Genomic DNA, 18,788 nt, shown 5'->3' with positions numbered 1-18,788 from the left:
TAAAGTCACCCAAAATGAAGGCCGTGCTCCATGGAGGGAGAGATGAGGCCTGCGGACCATCTGAAACAGGTAACAGCAATGAGGACCAGAAGAAAGTTACGTATCAGTCAGCAGGAACCTCAAAGGCATTACGGCGTTTACACCGGAATAACGGTATCGAGGCTGCGGAGGGCAAAGAGCAGCACACAGACCCCCTTGCTGATGAAAAGTGGGGTGTGCAATACTGCGGATAAAACCGCTGCTGCACAAAGTATACAGAGCCCTCCTGGTCAAAGGGTGTGCAACCATGAAATGCTTTCCCCGTGAAAATTAGTCTCCGTGCCTAAGCCCTAAGTATTACTGCAATATCAACAACATAGACATTCTTTAACAGCTTTTCAGCCCACCACCCCCTGACCTTGGATCACTCGCTATTCATCTATAAAACAGACTATAAGGTAAAATTGGAAATTTAGATAAGTCAGATTTAACTTTTTTTCCTAACTGAGATGCTTAATGCAATTATTTAAATGTCTCAGACAATGACCAGAATAATTGCCTCAGTAGCAATGATCATTCAAGTGTATTTGGTAGGAGAGGTCATGTAAATTTTTTAAAACTCTATTTAGGACAATCGCATCAACCTAATGCATTTTATTGGGCAACGTAAAATATACATGAATATTATGGAAAAACAAAGTCTGACACAAAAATGCAAAGCTGGCCTGCCAACTTGGGAACCAATGCACCGAGGCAAAGCCAACAACCAGCAGGCAATCCAACCAGGAAAGAAATGGCTTTATTAAAGGGATTTTCTATTTGTCCAAAGGACAGAGAACTAATGCGCATACAGATTATATACACAGACAGAATTTACTTCCCCTATCCCATATACGCTTTCTACCAGAAATCTCTAAGGATTATGTCCAAACATTTCTAATATCTCTATATGTGTTAAAGATTATTGTCTATATATTTGAGTCATATATTGGGAACATTATATAAACACAGATTCGGATAAATGGAATGGAATTTTGTGTAATAACGAAAAAGTGCAGAACTAATAACTATGGGCCGTTTTTAGTCTCATATAAATCTAGACATATAATTGATGTCAAAAATGGAAAAATAATATAACAGCTTATGTCTTCAAAGTGATGTTGTTAAGTGTACTTTTGAACGGTGCAGAAAATAAGTTTACAGATAAAATCTAAAGTTTATTAAAGATTGTATCTGGAGAATGTACAAAAACAATGCTCCCACCCTCAGACACACACACACACACCCCACCCTGGCTGCTTTCTTTGGCCTGGGCAACGAAGAGACCCAGGAGTGAAGTCTCCGCCTCCACTCCGACTGTGTGGGTCCCCAGCAGCGGCCCCACGATTTGGAGCGTGTGAGGGACCTCCGGAGTCTGCAGGCCTCCCGGGGGGAATCTGAGGCTGTCGCTCCGGCTGTCGCAGGCCGAGCTCCCATCCTCAGTCGCGCTGGGCAGGCGTGTTTACTGTCGTGAAACACTACTTCATACTGTCCTTCTCACGAAGGAGAAGCCGGCAGAGGTGACCGTCCCCCTGCAGCCATCCTCGGTCACTCCCCCTCTGTGTGGCCTGTCATCCAACCTGAGTGTCAAACTCATTGCCTCTGATCTAGACTTCTCATTTTCTCTGAATATTTTATTGTAACCTGTTTTCCCCTCTCCTTTAATTAGACACCAGTGCTTTCTTCGGGGGCTGAAAAAAATTTTTCATATGTCAGAAATAAGATAATTGCCCAAAAGAATAACATGTTTTTCTCTTTGAAATTAAAAATATGACTTCCTGAAAAATATCTGAAATAGACACTTAAAAAGAAGCAGAAAGTGAGAGAAATTCATAATAAAATCCTGATTCTGAAAAAAATACGCTTGCTGTGACTGCCTTTGATATACTAGTGAATAAAACTGTATAAGCTGTCTTCGTCCTATAGGTTTCATGTTAATGGCTCCATTTTTAAAGTACTGAGATCATCGCTGTTCAAACATTAAAATTTACCACCCAATGCAACCTGGCAGCAACATCTTAAAACACATAAGTTTTATATAGAACCTCAGACCATGCATGTTTTATCCAAATAATTAGGTGCATTGCTTTTTGAAGAAATCATATAGGTTATACTCATAAATCTCATTGACTTTTGGACTTCAATTCTTGACTGTACGCAGGCAATTTTCACCTGAAACACAGGGAGCCAGGAGAAACTGGAGGATGGTGGAGTAGCAGAGAAGACACAGCCTCTGATACAGAGTCAATGTGGAGGACCTCCCAGTTCTGCCACCAACCAACTGCAATCTTGAGTAGGTAACACTCTCTCTGAGCCCCAAAAAAGGTGTAAAATGAAAACATTAAAGCTTCTCCACGTGGTTATTGCGAGAATTAAATTTGGTAGGAAAGCCCCTGACTCATAATAGATACCCCATAGATGATAATTCCCTCTTTGCATTTCCCATTCTAGATACGCAATGGAGTGGAATTCTTCTGGGTCCTACAGTGCTGGCAAATGAAGCAACAGGTGTCTTTAGTGCTAGACATTTATCTACCTTTGAGATTCTTTGTTGCCAAGGATGGATTCTATCACCAAAGTATACTATATTCATCTACTGATCAATTTCAAAAGTTTGGAGAATTTGTTAAATTGAGCATCGTATCCCATCCCTTGGCTCCATATCCCCCCAAGAGATACAGTGCTCAATGAAGAAGTTTTAAGTGGCTTTGCAGGTGCCTGTCTTGCCCGGTAGTCACATCTTTGAGGCAGGCACAGGTGACAAAGTGATGCCGATGGGAATGGATCAGTCTTTCAAGACATTTGATGATTTCATAGTCAGGAAGAGCAAGGCTGGTCATGTTCAAGCCCAGCATCTGGGAAACCACCTCCCTAAAGTCCACCAGCTGGAATATCAAACAGAAACACATTAACTGAGAGAGCAAATGTATCAACTACTGCTGAGCTTACTGCAGCAACAACAAAAAAACCAGCATGGAAAACCCAGGTGTGCATGAGGCAAGTAAGTTAACCGATGTCATTAACCTTAGTTCTCTTGTTTATAAAATAAGAAGGTCAGCCTACTAAATTAACTCTAGAGTCCTTTCAGCACCAACCTTCAGCAATTTCATAACCACTTTTCCAATGAGCCAACCAACATCGTAATGGCTACCGAGTCAAGAATCCCAATTAAGCAACCGTGAAGGAGACTCTGACCTCACTAAGATTTCATTTTCTCACTTCCAGGGTGGGAATAACCATAGACCTACCTCCAGGGGCTGTTCTGAAATTGGTACCAAATTAAATGATGGATGTGTATGTGCCCCGCATGCTAGAAAGTGCTTTAAGGATGTTGGTGTGGTCGTGCCCATGGGTGGCAGGTGCTTATGCACTAGAATGTTAACTGGGCAACAAACCTCTTCAACTAAAGGAAGGACAAACAGCAAGAAAGTATGAGCTCACGAAAACAGGGGGACCTCTAAATATGCTCAAATCACATCAGACAGATCACCACCTCCCAACCCATAACACTGGACTTTCTGGGACCACTATTAGTCACACACTCACGCGTGCACACACACACACACACAACCGAGGGGGGTGGGGGATGAAGACTGGAGACAATGGTTGAAATGTGCCTCGCTCCCCTTCAAATTCTCATAGACTGGCTGGTGATTTGGGCTAAAGCAGAAACAGCTAAATCAGGGATATCTGGGCGGCACATCACTGGAGGTACCTTCCATTTTAGGAAAGGTGTGATCCAACCTGAAGACAGACATTACATCCAGAACTGCCTCCTAAACACTCCCCCCACATGCTCATTCGCTTCCCAACCTCCTTCCTACACTGAGTCCAGTTTGGGAAACGTCCTGCTTCCTCCGGCCTAGTCTCCCTGATGGAAAAGTTTTCCCCGACGTTCCTGATCCTTTCGAATACGGCCAGAGCTCTTCCTCCTGGAGCCGTTTCCCTCTGGGAACACTCGCCCGTCGTTGGCCCTCCTCAGCTCTGCCTGACACATGAGCCAGCGCAGAGGCAGCCGGAGAGAGAAAATATGCTGGGATGAGAGTCCCCCCCAGGCCCGCCTCGCTTCAGACAGAGCGAGATGAAAGCCAAGAGCAACGGGGGTCAGGCTGACACGCGTCTTGCTGGCCGACCCACTGATGTGCTCAGATAACACTCCCCTGGGCAGCGAGCAGACGAGGGCTGCTTTATGGTCTACATCTGGGTTTGGTGGGCCACCAAGTCTGGGTACCCCCATTTGGGATTTGGGACTATTTCCTGCAACTGATCTCTGCTGGAGAAAGGTTTATCCTGACCTCCTGGAGCCCTGGTAACCGGCAGATGTGGGGTGATGCAATACTCCCGGGCAATGGGCGAGCCGCGTAAAAACCTCTCCGCAGCCAGAGCCTGGCCTTCCGCAGGCTTCCCATTGCTTTGATAACACTGTCTTTTTCTTTCCTACAATTCGCACCATGAAAATGGGAACTACTTTCCTTAGCGGAATAAATCATGATGGTTCTTTTAAAGCCAAAAAGACACTAGAAGGCAGGCAGGGACATTGAAATGAGAGAAAGCTCTGAAAATTGTTTATGAAGAAATGTGTGAGCAATGACCAAGCTTGGGATTGTCCTCTCTTTTCCTAAGTAGGGAGGTTTCATCACCGGGTTCTACCCACCTGCTTTTCTCTCTTTTCTGCTTCTTCCAGAGACTTCTTCAGCGCCTTCGTTTCACTGGTCACCGCTTCTATCGTGTGCCTGGCCCTCTCCGTGTCCTCCTTGGCCTCGTGCTCCGTAGTGTCCAGTTCTGACCTGACAGACCTGAGCTCTTTCTCAGCCTTTTCCTTCATCTTCTCCAGTTTGTCTCTGGATTTTCTGAGGTCTTCAATGGCCTTGGTCTGTTCCAGAGTTTTAATCTAGGAAGACAAGAGGATGCTGATCATCTCTTCTGTATTTATTTAGGAAAACTGCATAAACAAGTCAGAGGTCCATGGGACCCACTGAACAACTTTTTTATGAATAAAGAATGAAATCCACCCCTATTATACAGATTTTGCCAAACAGGTGCTGGACAAACATGTCTTAAGAGAATTATCGCTTATAAACAACACATCAGAGTGCCATCATTTGGAAATCAATGAGATGAAATGGCAGGTAGCGTGATTCTGGGGCTGAATATTAAAACGAAGCCTGCTGCTACTTCTGCGCAGGCTCTATGAGCTCCTTTGGCAAAGCGACTGGCACTTTTTGCCCCCACCACTGGGTCATGCCTGATTTAGAAACCCTAGGAAGAGCAAAGGGTCTCCTCTTGGAGTGTTTCGCCACAAGGAAGCCCCACCCAACATCCCCTTGGCAAGTCTTCGTCACTGCTGTGAGGAAAATCTACAGCAGCAATTTTTTGGACAAATGTCTTCTGACTTTACCAGTGATGCTGGGAGGCAGGAGATGGTCACAGGGCTCCACCGCAAGCAAGGGGGGTGGGCGTGCCTCCCTCTAAGAAGCTGACCAAGATCGTAAAGCCAAAGCACAGAGCATCCTGGAGTTTGAGGCACATGTTTTAATTAGCTTAGTATTTAAAAGCGTACCAAATTGACTTACAAAAAGAATCTGAGCCCTGGCCCGGTGGCTCAGTTGGTTGGAGCATCAGGCTGTATGCCCAAAGGGTTGGGGGTTTAATTCCTGGTCAGGGCACATACTTAGGTTGTGGGTTCAATCCTGCCAGGGCATGTATAGGAGGCAACTGATCAATGTTTCTCTCTCACATCAATGTTTCTCTTTCCCTGCTTTCTTCTCCCTCTAAAATCAATAAACATATCCTCAGGTGAGAATTTAAAAAAAAAAGACTGAATAAAAGGGATGACATTTTGATACATTTGACAAGGTTGAACCTTGACGACATTACACTGTGAACTGAGCCAAACACAAAAGGGCAAATACTGTAGAATCCCACTTACATGAGGCACCTAGAACAGGCTAATTCACAGGGATAAAGTGTAAAACAGAAGTTAGCAGGAGCTGGGTGCATGAAGCGTTACTGTTTAATGGGCACAGAGTTTCAGTAGAATGACGATAAAGTTCTGGAAATAGCAGTAATGGCTGCACAACACTGTGAATACTTACTTAATTCCACTGAATTGTACAGGAAAATGATTAAAATAGTAACTTGTACGTTATATATATTTTACCACAATAAAAGAAGAATTTGAAGTACTTTTGCATAATTAGACACAAGGTTTTTTTCCAACTAAACCCATTAAAAATAAATCTGAATGAGCTGCCACTTAACATCCGCTGGGACAGCTATCGTCAAAAAGACAGACAGTAACAAGTGCTGGTGAGGATGTGGAGAGATTGGCACCCTCATGTCACAGTGTCCCAGGGTACAGCTGCTGGGGAAAACAGTTGGCCAGTTTTCAAAGTGTTAAACACACAGTGAACATATGACCCAGCAATTCCGCTCCTAGGTATCAATGTTCAAGAGAACTGAACACTGATGTCCACACAAAACCTGTACACAAATGTTCATAGCATATTCAAAATCACCAAAAAGTGAAAACAACCCAAATATCCATCAACTGATAAATAGATCAATGGGCTGTGGTATATCTATACAATGGAATATTATTCAGCAATAAGAAGGAATGAAGAAGTACTGATTCATGGATGAATCTTGAAAAATTATGCTACAGGAGAAACGTCAGTCACAGAAGGCCACTTATTGCATAATTCCCTTTATATGAAAGACCTGGAAAAGGCGGGAACTGGTGGAAGGAAAGAACGGGGAGTGACCGCTAATGGGTACAGGGTTTCTTTTTTGGGTAATGAAAATATTCCGAAATTAGACAGCAGTGATGTCCACACGACTCTGCAAATATACTAAAAGCCACTAAACTGTGCATTTTAAAAGGGTGAGTTTTATGGTATGTGAGTTGTAGCTTGATAAAGCTATGATTGGAAAGTACATTTACAAAGAAGTCTTTAGAAAGCACACACAAAAATTACTCTGAAACAAATACATAAGTGCATATGGAATGAACAAAGAGCAGACGAAGATCAGTAGAGCTCTGAATTTAGTCCAGAGCTTCCTGACAATTAGGCAGGCCTACGGGCATATTCTTAAAAAAAAGAAGAAGAAGAAGAAAGAAAAAAACATAATTTTCTATTTTAATTTTGTTGACAATCATTTTTAAATTATGTATGAAAGTAATAAATTAAAAGAAACCATGCAGTGAGTGGGTGCCGTCTTCCCCCTCTCGCCTCACCCTTTGCTGTGCAGGATGCTTACCTGGTGCATCCACCCCGCCCACGTTCCGGGGCAGAACCTGGGAAATGGAGGAGTGTCAGGGAAGGGGGCTTACACCCAACAGGCTACATTCAGCTACGTGATGAAGAGCTGAGAGACAAGCGGGGAGGAAGAAGAGAGAGTGGATGTTAACGAGGCTGCAGGAACTGCTGTCTAAAGAAGCTTGGAACGGTGGAACGAGGCATTGTGGGGCAGTGCAGGTATTGTGTTGCCAGGAAATAAGAGAGAGAAATGAGGAAAACATCTTTTAAAGCGTTGCTGTTCATGAGAAGTGAAATCCCTCCTTGTATTTCTTTTTCCATTTTTTTCAGTAACAATAATAAAGCTAACAATTTTCATTTGGTTGTTGGACGGCTGATTATTTATTGAGATGGTTGTGCCCCACGTAGACTATATTTAGAAGCTCCTGCCAGGGATTAAAGCCTTTATCTGGTCTCGGACTTAGCGTGCATCTTCACTGTGACTGTGGATAAGACTTGTGGGCCAAGGAGCACACGCTGACCTGCTCTGAACTCAGGAGCTCCCTCCAACGCCACTAGCCAGCCTGGACTGGAAGGACGTGGCGTGAGAACTGACGTGGGATCCGGGGGCCCCGGTGGCAAACCAGGCTTGCAACGTCTTGTGTGATTTCGCTGCAGTGAGGAAGCCCCAGGCCAATACTGAACTGGAAACTTGTTTCTATCTACCACAGCACACACAATTTAAGAAATTAAATGTCTTCCTTGGCAGAGAGGAGGTCGATGGCAGACATGCTTGGACAAATTCAAAACTTTTGAACTTGTTCCATGCAGGTGAGAGGAAATACCTTGGGAAACGGACAGCTGCTGTGGGACTTGCATTCTGGAAGCTGTAAGACCAGCCGATGCAGCTTGGGAAATACTCGGGAAATAAAACGCCTGGGGAAGGGACTCTGAGTGAGCTTTTTAGCCAGTGAAAGGGCACCAGTAGAGCAAGCATTTGAGCCGAGGAAATACCACCGACTAAGTGCAGGTCCACAAAGGCTGGCCGTGGAGATCGCTCACGGATTCCAAGTTATCAAAGCCCATAACTGAATGTGGACTGTGTGTTATCAGCACGTTAGTGTTGTCTCGGTGTTGATCCCTGAGAAGGATGGTTACACTGTGGTCACAGAGAAGAATGCTCATGTTCTTAAGAGAAGCCTGTTAAGTATTTAGGGGTGAAGTATCGTGGTGTCTGCAACTTACTCTTAAATGGTTCAACAAAAATAAACAGCACCCCTCCCCCTTAGGCAAACGTATTAAAGGGCCACTAAATTGGGCTAATATGCTGATTTTTGTAATTTTTTCATTTTTCCCACAACTCTAGAAAAATCAGAGGAAGTTTTCTTTTCTTTTTTCCGGCATGTCCATGACAAGGCTGCCACTCTTTTGCAGAAGCTTGGATGGTCATCGGCAAAAAGCAACAAGGAAACGAAGCTGAGCACTCGCCTTGAGCTCATTGGTGTCGGCCAGTCTGGCTTTGAGCTCGGTGTTCGCCTCTCGACACACGCTCAGCTCCTTCTGCAGCCGTGCCACCTGCTTCTGCAGCTTCCGTATGGTGACAGTGGCCTCATCCCTCTCCACGGCCAGGGCCGTCCGCATCTGCCTCTCTTCCTCCAGCTGGGCTATCTTCTGTCGCAGGAGATTCAAGTGCAGCTCTTTGCTCTCCAGTCTTTCTTTCTGGGTCTTGAGCTGGTTTGACACAGACAGGAAGTTTTGAATTGAACAATCAGTAAACATAAATGAATTCCACACTTCAATAAGTCTAATGTCTAAACCATAAAAAAGGGGGGTACTAGATTCCTTCCCCTGAATGCATTTTTTATTCCTATCTTTCCAAGAATTAATTTTGTAGCTGCAAAGTAAGAGAGAAAGAGCCAGAGAAAATGCATGGAGAGGTAGGCTCTCAACACCTGACTCCCTCCAACATGATACGCATGCAATAAAAATGTAAACTTGCTGTTTTAAAACAACTAAAATGGGCTCATCAAGAGCAGCATATAGTAAAACAGAGAGACAAAATCCTCTCCAACACCCCACGGCAACTCTACTTGCCCTGGTCTTTTCTGAAAGAAGACAGGGTATAAATTAATACCAAAAACCTAAACTCACTCATTTCAATCCCTCAGGACCAATGAGTAGTCTACCTTACTTTAAAGTTCATATCTTTTTAAAATAAGCTATACTGAGGAGAAATTTTTAAAGCTTTGTTTATATATTTAAAATCTTAGAAATAGAGGGACTTAAAGAAAGTTTGAGTTCCTCGGTGTCTTTATTACATGCCTGGCCTATGCCACCCACAAACCAAGCAGGGAACAAGGCCTTGAAACAGCACTTACCACTGACAATTAAACTTGATGAAGGAAATTATAGTGGTTTTTAGAAAAAGACTGTGGACTCTAAGAAGAGAAAAAACATCCTCGTGGGCTTCACATGTCACAATTAGTGAGTGGAATATTAAGTACAGAAACCTCTTTTCACTGCTGCAAACATTAGGAATGAGAACAGTGTAGAATTACAGGATGTTAGAGCTGAGGAACATCACATTTTCCCTGATTATTGACTCTGCATTTATCAAGTGTTCAAGGTGTGAAGGACTTATGGAAATGTGAGCTTGAATATCTCGCCTAACAGTGACAGCAACGTCCATGACCGGATCCGCTTGTAACATGGCTCTTTCAATATTTCTCTGACTAACCTCCCTTCCTTGAGCTTCTTCATGTGGAAGTCTATTGCAAATTTACAATGGCAAGGTCTGTATGCTGGTAATGTTAATAATTACACAAGACCTAAGAAGAAATGGTATTAGATACTGACAAAAATACAATTATATGAGAACTTCAGAAAGCATTGTAGCTCCACTTAAGGTCTCTGATGGTAACAGGGGTTGTCTGCTTTCTTGTATAAAGTATTCCCAAAGATACAGTAAATGGAGAGGAGGTCAAATGTAAATAGAGCATCTTCTATCAGCCAAGAGTTCAAAATGTTATCTATTAAAAATTTACGACCTCATCAAGTAGGTGTCATCCCCATCTTCAATATGAGGACACAGGGACAGAGAGGTATGCAATCTCCCAAGGCCACAGAGCTTGGTGGAGCCAAACTGGGAGCCCAGGTGTGGCTCATTACATAGCCTGCACACTAAACCTCTACCATAGAATTTTCTCCTAAGAACTATTATAAGGACACATCTGTGTTTCCCTTTTTATTTCCCCAATGCCAATAATATATAACTAATAATTATATTTTATTCTTCTAACTCTTCCTTTGAGTAAGTGAAAAGTAAGCTCTTCTCTTTCTCCTTTCTAGTCCGATAAAACTTAGAAAGGCAGAGACTGCTAACTGTTCCCCAGTCCTCCTCTTCTATAGTAACAGAAACAGTACATTTTTTAGCCAGGAAAATGGCTAGCCAGCGTACAGACTACAGTGTCAAGCTTCCCTTGCAGCTATGTTTAGCCATCAAAACATCTGCTGGCCATGGTATATAAACACAAGTTCATGTAGCAATTTCTGGGAATTTCCTTTAGAAGACAGCTCATGCCTGCTCTTTTGCAGCCCTCTCCTGCACCCCTTTCATCTCCAACCTCCTGCTTGAGCACAGATATAATAGTTCTAAGAACCATTTTTTAACCATGAGGATAAGGGCCACTCTAGGGATAGGAAATTAATGAGCTCAGATGAGCCTGGTTCCTTCAAAATTTTATAGAGCAGATCTGTCACACTAGCCCAAAGCTGACCTGCCTCCAGGAATTTATGTGAGAAAAGGAAAAACAAAACACTTCTACTTGTTGAAGCCACTGTTACTTTGGGTCTTTATTACTCACAGTCAAATATAACCTTAGGTGATACACTTACCATCACTTTGGACTTGAAATAGAGATTCTAAATACATATTATTATAATTATGTTTTCTAGCCACATTGGTAAATATGGTGGCAGTAAATTATATTTCAATATTGAAGTTTCACAGATACTCATTCTCTCAAAACTAGCAAGTTTCCATTTCCCCTACCTTTCTCTGTAAATTGTGGGCAATGGTCTTGTTTTCAATGACTGCGTTGCTCTCGAGGCGCACCAGCTGCTCTGTGCGAGCTAAGACTACATCCAGACGCATGTCAAAGCCAAGTTCAGCAGCCATCTGGTCCAATTTCATTTTCTCTGACAGCTGATCCAGAAATTTTAGATACTAAACCCAAGAACAAAAATGAAAATGGGACACAAAAATAAAGTTAATAGGTGATCTCTCAGAATCTTCCCCTCTCCCCCAAGTTTACAGGTAGTTCTCATTAAACACCATAGGAGCCCGGTCCCCCAACTCCAAAGTTTAGTAATGAATTCCTGAACCACCCTGCCGGTTCCATGTCCTGCTCCTTGTTCATGTTCTCTTGGCTTTCCTGGTCAGTGACTTTGATGTTCAATCTAATATTACACACTGTTCTTAACCCTGCCATATGACAGGTTTGGCATACTCCTGACTATTTCTCCATCTCTTTGCTTTGCTACATGCTGCTCCACCACACCCCTGCTAGGCTAATCCACTCCTCCAGACCTTCCATAGAGATTTTCCCACCTAAGTTTGCCCTGGTCTCTAAAGTTGAAAATGGGGACTTAACCAGTTGCCACAAAGCTATCTCTATGAACAAATTTGGACAACGTTTTCGTTTTGGAAAATGTCTTTAAGAGTTTTTAATGTATCTTAGTTAAAGGAACAACACTCCACAAAGACGTGCATTTCATTCTATCTATGGAAAATTCACCACTGACAGAATCAGTTTACATAACTTGCTTTCACAACTGAGAGTTATTTTGGTATAATCTCCATTAAAATTAAGGACTCCTTATAATGAAGGAAGGGAAGAAACACCAATGTACCTAAAATTCTTGAGTTAGATATGTTTTTTCTATAATATAAATATTGACTCTTCCCTAAGCCCTGGAGAAACCCAGAAAAAGATTTACCCTGGCCTCACAAAGCTTGCAGCTGATTGGAGAAGAGGAATTAAACACTGAATACAGTAAGGAGACAAGTCCTATGACAGACTCAGCACTTTTTGCATGAAATAGAACTAAGTCTCTTATGGGAAAATTCCAGAGGAAGTGATATCAGAGCTGAGTCTTAAAGAGACAGTTACTACCAGGTGAAGGAGGGAAGGAGAACACTTTTTCAGAGGGGACAGCAACATGCCATATGGGATGCCAAGGGGGTCCTATTCTTTGGCCAGATAACTGTTTCTACATATTTGAATGTGGATGTCTTTGGACTCAGTGATCACTCAGGGCTCTTCTGGACCCAGGAGTCCTCTAAGTTTTCCACCATTGGCTGGAAAGATTGCGGGTGAGGGATGGAGAGGGGAACTGGCCAGGTCACAGAATGATCAGCCATGAAAAAAAAAAAAAGCTGTAGCTGATCCTGAAGAGCACAGAGAGCCCCTAGCCAGTTGCGAGATGGAGAGAGCTAAGGTTAGACGTGCATATTAGTAAGACCTCCCTGGAAGCCATGCGAGAATCACTTAGAAGGTTGTTTCAGTAGTCCATGCATATTACCATGTGCTCGAATCAAAGTGCGGCTCCTAAATATAGAGATGGGGAGGGAGTATATTTGAGATCCATTGAAGAGATGGCATTTACAGTGCTTAGGAATTGACTAAAATCAGGGAAGCACTGAGGATAACTCTTGGGCTTTTGGCTTGGCCCACTGGAGGCAGATGACCTCATCTTCACTGAGGCGGGAGAATGGCACATTTGAGGAGAGGTAACCATTTCCATTTTAAATGTTTTGTGCAAGGTGTTGTGGATCATCAAGATAGAGGTGTCCAGCAGACAGTCAGATTTCTTCCAGCACCACGGGATTCCTCCTCGTCTACATGGTCATATACCCAGACGTGGGATTTCCTTTCAAACTCAAAATTTCAACTACTGTGATGTTCAAAATCACTTGAGGACACTTCACGTTCTCCAGAATGCAGAAGGCTCCGTCTTCTTAATCCAAGCCATTCCAGTCCTCCCTCCAGCCACAGCCCCACCAAGAATGCCGCGTCCCAGCCATCGGGGATGATGACCGTGCCTTCCCCGAATACACTGTGTCCCTGCCAGCTTTCATGCCTCTGTTCAAACTGCTGCTCCTACAGCCTCTGCCCCGTCTCTCCACTAAAATGCTACTTATCTTTCAAAGATGAGCTCAACTGTCGTCTTCCTGTAAAATCATCCCCTTAGCCAGAAGTTATCACTCCTTTCACTGGGCTCCTATTGCACTTTATTAATCAATAAATAGCCTTTAGTACAGCAAATTATTTAAATGTCTGTCTCCTATATTGAATTATGAGCCATTTAAGATCAAGAACTGTGAGTTATTCATACCTTACCCTCCAAACCTTCAGGGTCTCATATAATAGGCATTCAATAAATACCTCTTAAGTTTAATTAGATATAATTGAATTATTAGATTTAATTTGAATCAAGGAAGCTCCAAACAATAGGAAGAGACCTCAAAACAGTACCCATTGTTCCTTGAAATTTACTCATGATTCAGAACTTAACTGAACTATCGAAGTGTTGCAAAATTCAGATTATTTTCAGGTAAAATATTACAGTGCGACAGATGTATCCACCCATGGATATGCCCTCAGGTTGTTACCTTTTGTTTCTCAAAATTCAAGCTGTCTCGCAAAACATCTCCAGACACCAGCTCCCCCTCCAGGTGTGCCAGCTGCCCCTGAAGAGCCTCCAACTTGTTTTCCGCCTTCTGGGCTCTCTGCAGAGCCTTCTGGTGGGACCCACACTCGTTTTCCAACTGCTCAGCAAGCTCGGATATTTGGGCTTCAAGCTGGGAGACCATCTGGAAATCAAACAAGAAGCAGCCTTGTTTTAGATGCCACGAAGTGTTAAAATCCAGTTCTCAGTGCAAGCAACGTATTATTTATAACACCGAGGTCCAGATTCTTTGTAAACGTGGAATAAGAAACAGGTAATTGATGGCCAGATCTGCCTCAGCTTGAAATACATCTGCATTCATTATCTAATAAAATACTTTTGATTTGCCTTTTTATTTCTATATAATTCCTCAAACACATTACTTGATAAATGTCTGGATAACATTTGCTTACCCCTAACACTGCCATTAATTTAGGAGTTTCAAAGCTTAGTTGAAAAAAGAGTTCAGGCAGAAAGGACTTTACAAACCTATAAAAGTGCCCTTCTCCTCCCACCACGCTCAGTGGGCTAAAGCCCAGGCGGTGAGTTAACCCTGAGAAGTCACCGTGAGCAGTTCCAGGGAGTTCCAGTGAGTTCCAGTGAGTTCCAGTGAGTTCCAGGGCATAAAGTGACGGGGCGGCAGAGGGGACTAGCAGGTGTCCATGGAAAATAACCCAATCATTAAAAAATAATAATACAAGAGTAAACAGTTTCGTGTCCGGTGGTGCCTCGGTTTTCTAATGTAACCCGCTCGGGAAGGCCATTCGAGCTCTGAAACCTTCGCAAACAGAGGGATCCCAGCCCCCGCCAGGCCTCAGGATCCTGCCCTCAGGGGGGGCCGTGTGGCTGTTCCACTTCCGAGGCGTGTTCGAAAACCGAGGCATTTCCTCCCGGGGTTACAGTGTTCCCAACCTGAAACGTTCACCAACAGAGACGTTGGAAACCCACGCACCACTGTACTCACACCAGAAACCTCCCTTTGCCCGCCCTGTGTCGTTTCAAGCTCCTTTGGGGTTTTCTATCGAGTGCGGTTACTCTTTCACTGGCCATCAGTGGTGCCACCTCTGGCTGCACAGTTACGGGGCGACGTTATCATCTGCGCATTTGAAAGGTCAAAATTCCTTTAATGCGGTGCTTCTGCGTGGGATCCACAGCAAGGTGCAGCAGGCAGGGCATGTGACATAAGCCACTGCTTCCCCGCTGACCCCGAGGCCCTCCCACCCCTGCTTTGCCCAGGGCTGCCCGCCTCCTGCCGAGTGGCCCTCTCTGCCCCCACCGGCCCTTAAACCAAGAGCATAAGCTGACCCAGGACCCCAGGGACCCTTTGAGAAACTCGAATCGATCCTGGCAAATCCAGTTTTCACAAAACGCTGAATTCAAGAAAAACACCTAGTTTGAGGTGATAAATTTTGTTTTGTTTTGGTGGTTTGTTTTGGAAAAGGAGAGGGGAAAGTAGAAGATATTTACATAATACTCAGCACCATTCTCACAGAAATTAAAATATCTAGACAGTTTCAGATTTACAGTTCCAGTTTGAAAAACAACAACTTCTGCTTGCCTATCTCTAAACAGCCATGCTGAAGGAACAGACTGAGGAATCTCAGAGGGAAGGCGGGGGTGGGGGTGGGGGTGGGGAGAGATTAACCTAAGAACTTAGATGTGTGTGTGTGTGTGTGTGTGTGTGTGTGTGTGTGTGTGTGCATGACCCATGGGCACAGACGATAGTGTGGAGGCGGCCTGGGGGTGGGGTGCAGGGGGGAGGGGAACCATGGGGGAAAGAGGGACATTTGTAATACTTTCAACAATAAAGATAAATTTTAAAAATAAAAAATAAAAAACCACACTTAAAGGCAAGACGACATGAAAGTTGCCTCCAAATCCTTTGAAAGAATGGCAGGATTTATTCTGAGTTACCCTCAGAGCTTAAGCGGAGGGCCAATAGGTATAAATCAGAAAAAGAATTCAACTGCAACATAAGAAAGATTTCTTCCCTGGTCCCCATAATTACAAAGTAATACGTGCCCGTTGTAAAAGATTCATTAAGAACAAAAAATATATAAATCAACAACAACAAAATCCCCGTGATCTCACTGCCCAGAGATACAACTATTAATACTTTCAAATAACTTATTTTATGCACTGTTTAAATATAGTTGAGACGATATTATATTTCCCGTTTTATCTTTTTGCTTCTACCTCACATTTTAAGCATCTCTCCATGTCAGGTAGTAGATTCCCAGTTGCTGAGATGGCCGGAAGCTGGCCAACCATCAGTTAAAACTAACGGGGGGCGGGGAGTGGGACTGAAGTGCTATAATCAGGAATGCTGGACTACCTGACCTCTAAACTCTCTAACCTTGTACTCCTATGGCTCTCAAGGTCCCAGGGCTATGTTTCAATTCATTCAGTACCTCTGTAGGTGCTTAAAATCGGATATCTGACGGCTGCTCAGCCACATCCAGAGAATTATATTTCTCCAGGAAAAATTTCGTTACAGAACATGAAGCCCTGAAAGTCATCATTTCATATTTCCCACCCTTGGTACTCAACTAATGATAGATCTGCTCTCAGTGCAAGAGAAAGGTATGCTCAGTACAACACACAAGGCAACCTACAAAACAATGAACATCCCGGCCCGGCTGGCGTGGCTCAGAGGTCGAGCATTGACCTAGGATCCAGGAGGTCGGGGTTCGATTCCCGGTCAGGGCACGTGCCCGGGTTGCGGGCTAGACAGCCGATCAATGACTCTCCCATCACTGATGTTTCTATCTCTCTCTCTCCCCCTCCTGTCCTCTCTCTGAAATCAATAAAGATGAACAAAAAAAAAACAAAAAAAAAAAACAATGAACATCCCCAAGATACTGCCTCCTGGGGACTGTTTAATGATCTTATATTACACCAGGTCAAGCACATTTCTGTGCAGCAGTGAGTGTGGTCTCACAGGTAACTTCATGTAAGAGATGAGCCTTTCTGCCTGAAGACCCTGGTCCTATCCCACAGCCGACCTGGCGAGGAGAGTGACACCAAAGAGAACAGAGACACGGGAAACCTCAGCTGGAGAGATGGAGAGCTGGGTCATCACTCGGCCACAGAGAGCACACGCAGACCAGAGGAAAGCCAGGTCTGCCACGGAAATCAACCCATAAAGACTCCCGTTGGAAGATGACACCTTGAGCAACTGCAGGAAGCTAGGCCATGGGGGTGATGACCCTGAAGGAAGCACACGTCCTAAAGTAGACCCGACCGTGGGACAGGGACTGAGGCATCAGACAGTCCTGCTTTCAAGTTCCAAGCCTACTCCTTACCAGCACGTGAGCCGAAGCAATGAATCAAGCTCTCGGAAACGTGTAGACTTTGCTATGACAGGTGAGCTAATTCAGGTAATTTGAGCAGCACAGTATGTAGAGCCAAGTGAAGTTCACCACACTACACACGTTTTACCAGCAGTATTTCCACGGCAGTGTGTTGGTTCAATCAATTCTATGTCCTTGTCATAAAGAGCTAAAGGGACCTTTTGGGAAGTGTCTTATGTCCTATGTTGTGTTTCTCAAACTGTTTTCAACCCGTAGGGCCTGTTTTTCAACTAGAAGTCTTTCTGAGAAGGACAAGTGAGAGACAAACATGTTGAATCAAAGGTGAAAGGGTCTGTCCTGAATCCTCACCCTGTGTGAACCCAAGAGTGTTCCATCGACCTTGAAGATTTGGCAGAGTGTAACTTTTAAAACCATCAGGATGGCCTGGCCGGTGTGGCTCAGTGGTTGAGCATTAACCTAGGAGATCATGGTTCGATTCCCGGTCAGGGCACGTGCCCAGGTTGCGGGCTTGATCCCCAGTTGGGGGCGTGCAGGAGGCAGCCGATCAATGACTCTCTCATCACTGATGTCTCTCTCTCTCTCTCTCTCTCTCTCCTTTCCTCTCTCTGAAATCAGTAAAGACATATTTTTTTAAAAAATAAATAAATTTTTAAAAAATAAAATAAAACCACCACGCTGTAGATGGCTGAACTGCGTAGTCTCTACCAATTGCTCTCCCAAGATCCTGGTGTCCAGAGAGGATCCAGCAGCTGAGAACCTCCCCAAACTCCATGCACCCCAGAACCCAGCTTCATAAGCTTACTAAGGCCTCAGTGCATGTGATACCACCAAGTTTTTTCAGATCTTAATCTACATAAATATATTAAATAAATTAATGTTCCAATCTGACTCCATTCTTGGGAACATGAAATGCCAATGCCTGGATGAACATACGTGTCATTTTCTTCCTGTCTCCTCTTTTTCTTGGTATCATCTGTTAACATGCCCCTGATTTTCTGTGGGATAAAATGTGCCAGGGATTTCAACACCAGAAAAAGGTGAGAACTGAGGGGAGGGCAGGGGGAATGTAACAAAGAATATATACCTCGATTGTTTTCAAACAAAAAAGGCACTGAAGTGAGTTACACTTCAAACACAAGCAGCTTGGTTTTTGGAAGGGAAGTCATAATGCCCTAAGAGAATTAATTCACTTCTCAGGGACAAGTGGCTGTTGATTTCACCAAAGAGGCTCTTTTGCGCTAACTTTGAACCAAATGGAAACACGAGAGCTCTAAACTAGAGAAAGGGCACTTGGGTCACTTAAGGACCAGCGCCTTTTGGACTTAAACCACTCTTTTCTGATTATTCGCATTATCATTTTCACTTAAGAAATATATAAAATAAGTTATCAGGAACCAGGTGTAACAGCGGTCAAATTCTCCTTCCTTCTCGTCAGTGCGTGGCCGACTGTCGAGTGGCTCGCCCCACCCTCTCCACCTTTGTGGGCGTC

The 18,788-nt window shown here is 43.9% G+C and overlaps 1 protein-coding gene across 2 annotated transcripts in view; it reads right to left on the bottom strand.

Moving 5' to 3' along the window:
- Positions 1-620: 620 nt before the first annotated feature.
- CCDC170 (coiled-coil domain containing 170) overlaps positions 621-18,788 on the bottom strand; it is a 63,455-nt gene continuing 45,287 nt past the window's right edge. The window contains exons 7-11 of one of the 2 annotated variants that reach the window (XM_081140671.1): positions 13,930-14,130; positions 11,308-11,481; positions 8,745-8,987; positions 4,673-4,909; positions 621-2,903 (exon numbers count right to left, since the gene is read on the bottom strand). In XM_081140671.1, coding sequence (XP_080996797.1) covers positions 2,703-2,903; positions 4,673-4,909; positions 8,745-8,987; positions 11,308-11,481; positions 13,930-14,130 — 1,056 coding nt within the window. In that variant the 3' untranslated portion in view covers positions 621-2,702. The remainder of the gene's footprint in view (positions 2,904-4,672; positions 4,910-8,744; positions 8,988-11,307; positions 11,482-13,929; positions 14,131-18,788) is intronic. The other variant, XM_081140672.1, reaches the window with a different exon arrangement.

This window comes from Miniopterus schreibersii (assembly GCF_964146895.1).
Source record: "Miniopterus schreibersii genome assembly, chromosome: 6".
Taxonomy (NCBI): Eukaryota; Metazoa; Chordata; class Mammalia; order Chiroptera; family Miniopteridae; genus Miniopterus; species Miniopterus schreibersii.
This window is presented reverse-complemented; position numbering and strand designations above follow the sequence as displayed.